This window comes from Coenobita brevimanus, chromosome 57 (assembly GCF_032717465.1).
Source record: "Coenobita brevimanus isolate Jiangsu-jjx chromosome 57, ASM3271746v2, whole genome shotgun sequence".
In the NCBI taxonomy this organism is placed as follows: Eukaryota; Metazoa; Arthropoda; class Malacostraca; order Decapoda; family Coenobitidae; genus Coenobita; species Coenobita brevimanus.
The window spans coordinates 23,558,014-23,561,402 of record NC_137010.1 but is presented as its reverse complement, the minus strand read 5'-3'; the positions used below and the strand labels follow the sequence as shown (position 1 = coordinate 23,561,402).

At 40.1% G+C, this 3,389-nt stretch overlaps 1 protein-coding gene across 1 annotated transcript in view; it reads right to left on the bottom strand.

Moving 5' to 3' along the window:
• Positions 1 to 213: 213 nt before the first annotated feature.
• Positions 214 to 3,389, bottom strand: part of LOC145401931 (regulator of G-protein signaling loco-like) — a 277,337-nt gene continuing 274,161 nt past the window's right edge. The window contains exon 16 of the mRNA XM_080274037.1: positions 214 to 1,153. Coding sequence (XP_080130163.1) covers positions 590 to 1,153 — 564 coding nt within the window. The 3' untranslated portion in view covers positions 214 to 589. The remainder of the gene's footprint in view (positions 1,154 to 3,389) is intronic.

Below are 3,389 nucleotides of genomic sequence, written 5' to 3'. Positions count from 1 at the left end.
ATTACAATACATGAATACAGATGAGTGTTAATGAGTATGCTGTATGCATGATTCAGTTATGATATGTTATTGCCATGGAACTTTAAACAATATAGTACTGACATACAACAAACAAAAATTAAAAAAAAAATAAAAACTACTGAACACTTTGGTATGAATTGTCAGGGCAAAAAAAAAAAAAAAAAAAACAGTTTTCAAGTTATTAATCTGCAGAAAAATATTTACAACGTTCCGTTAACTCACCCGTTTCCACAGTACATCAGATGTATCGACCCATTACAGTCTGATATAAGGCCACTTCACAGTTGTGCATGTTAATGTCTCTACATTTTGCAAATCCAACTCATTTAATTTACTGGTAACATCTTACCTGCATGCTATATGAACAAACTTAATTTTTTCGTTAATTTTATGAGATTCCACTTGTTTCTCCTCGCCCATCACATATTCAAATCACAACAGAATGAGTTCAGTTTAATGCAAAACACAATTATCAAACTGATTTAGTTGCAGTTTAAGATGTGTCCAGTATAATTTTTGCCTGTACAATTTACAAAATTATATTGTTAACTTTTAAACTGAACAGTAATTAAACAAAACTGATGTTGAACTTGTCATGTGTCTGTCTGGAGATGTGGATGGGAGGATCAGTGGAATGAATTGCATCATCATCACTTGTGGAGGTGAAGGGAGGTGGGTTGAGAAGGTGGAGCTGACGGGAAGGTGGGCGAGGAGGGGGACCTCTCACTCCCCCTACCTTGGGTTTTGGAGGAAGGGGGGGAGGAGAGAGGGGCAGTGCTGTGAGAGGCATCCTTGGGGGAACTGGTGCTGTGTCCAGTGATATGGGTGGTGGTGGGGCAAAGTCCGGAGCATCAACGTGTAAAGACGAACTCGTTGTTTCTGGCATAGGTACCTTGCACATTGTCTCATCCCTCAGTGTCTCATCAAAATCTAAGTCCAAATCTGGTGCTAGGAGGGTGGCATTGGCTGAGTGGTTGGGCGAGGCGGGTAAGCCTCCCCAAACCTCAGGGTGTGCCATGCTGAAGTAGTCCTCTGCCTGTTGATGTGTGGGGATCACTGCACCATCAGAGAAAGAACACTCTAGGTGCGCTAGCAGCTGGTCTGCCAGGTGAGCATGCTGGTTTTCCTTGTCCTATCAGAGGAAAGGAAAGGAGTAACTGATAAACAGAAATCTGTAGACATACTTAACACACACCACTGCCATGAATTGTCACAAGTAAACTAATATCATAAAATGCAGTTTTTGTCACAAAATTGTCAAAAATGATTGTTCATGACCATGTTCCTCACAGTCAGCAATTAAGTTAATACAACTGTGAGAACCGCAGCATGAGAAATTCACTTTGCATATGAATATTGCTGGCATGCTTCTCACAAATACAGGCAGTAATAATAATAATAATAATAATAATAAAAATAATATAATAACAGTAATAATAATATAGTAATAATAATAATAATAATAATCTATCTATCTATTGCCAGACGCCATAATCCCGCAAGGGGTGGCCATTTGACTCCGAGTTATTTGTTTTACAGGGAGGGGCACTAACCCTCCACTAACCCACTTGTTGACACGTAGGGAGCACGTATGGCTCAGTTATGTGGTTGCCACCCAGCGTTGTAAATGGTTTCTTGGCTTACAGGAAACCATTTGGCTTGTCACTCAATGTAAAGCCACCTGTAATGAAAAGAAAAGCAATAAGAAGTGACAGGAAAGATGGGAGAAATAGGAAGAGAGGAGGGCAGGCACAGAAAAAGAAAGATAAAGGCTAAGGAAGAAGTAGGTGGCACTATATCAAGTGATTGGATGATGGTCACCACCACCTACCACTTAATATAATAGTAATAATTTTTGAAAAGCAGTATTATCCATACATTTCAGAGCAGTCTGAATATTGCTATATGCAACACCCAAGGTACATTAAGTCATCACCTTTAATACTCCAGCAGAAGCAGCAGATGGAATGATTTGGCAAAGAATTACCAGAGGAGTGCTATCTGGTTCTTCTGAACTAGAAACGTTACAGCAGTGAGCACCAAATAATTCAGCAGTGGTAAAACTTTAGTATCCAAGAAGCTGAAACCCATCTTTGTTCATCCATGAATATGAAAATAGGATTATTTTGTCTGATGCTTAATGATTTTACTGTCTATGGAAATACTTTGTCTTAAAGTGGTAAGCAGGTAGTGCAGAAGCTGAATTGAGTGAAATGGCATTAAGTGAAACAATACCAGAGCTATCTTGTGGTCTTAGGAGGCTCCCTACTATCTTTTCCATTTTAGTTTTCTTTTATACTAGTACAGTCATCTCAGTCTACATCAGCCTGGTATGCGATAAATTGATAGAACGATGAACCAACAGTTATACCCAGTTTTGTAATATGGATGGTGAAATTCGCTTATACAGTGCAGTAATTGTGGTGGCCGCATATGATAATCCCATGAGTACATTGTGCCTCCCATGGAAGCTGAGAGTTAGACATTTGAGCCCAAATGGCCACTCATTTACATTTGCTGTGACTGACTACCTTTCATCTAACAAGGATGCTACCCCTAATGGAAAGCATGGTGCTACCGAGGGTGCCGACAGCAAGCCTAAAAAAAGTTTTTTTTTTGGAGGTTTTAGGTTAAGTGGTCCTTGTCCTCCCACCATGCCCAATGAACCTGTGTGATATTGACCTTGGTAACATCCATCCATCCATCATCCAATCCTACCTTGCCCCACGAGAAGCGTAGGAGCCTGGGGCTAGGCAAGTTGATCCTGACATTTAAGATGAGAGTGACCAGCCTTACTCCAATACAATAAATCATCTTGCAGTGAGTTTCCACTTGACGTAACCCCATCACATACCGAGGTGTGACTGCATGTCAGCATCCAGATTATATTGTTATAAAAAAAGATACATAAACTATACAAAGGAATACCCCTTTAAATAGTCAAGACAGTATTCAGCTAAGAGTCACAAGAGCATGAAAGCATCAATATCAACATTAACAGTCACAGTCAGGACAACTCTAGTATTCGATTCCAATTAAAGCCAGGCAGTTTTATTCAGCAGAGAGTGAGCCTGACTATATTAAGAGAAAACTAATCCAAAGAAGATGTGTTTACCCCAAAGTATATAGCCTAAGGCGGAAGTTCTGTGCTATACCAGGTAAACACATTTGCATATCAGAGCACAGAGGAGTGCTGTAACTAGTGAAGCCTTTATATACCAACTTCATGTATACCCACCTGGTTCGCACAAGCTTCGACAGAAAATCCCCCAAGGCACTTTGTAAAATCCCGCAAGTGTTAGAGATTTGTGTTAGTAACCTGAAAAGACATAACACCATGCAGTACAAGTCAGGAGAAGAAGGTGGGG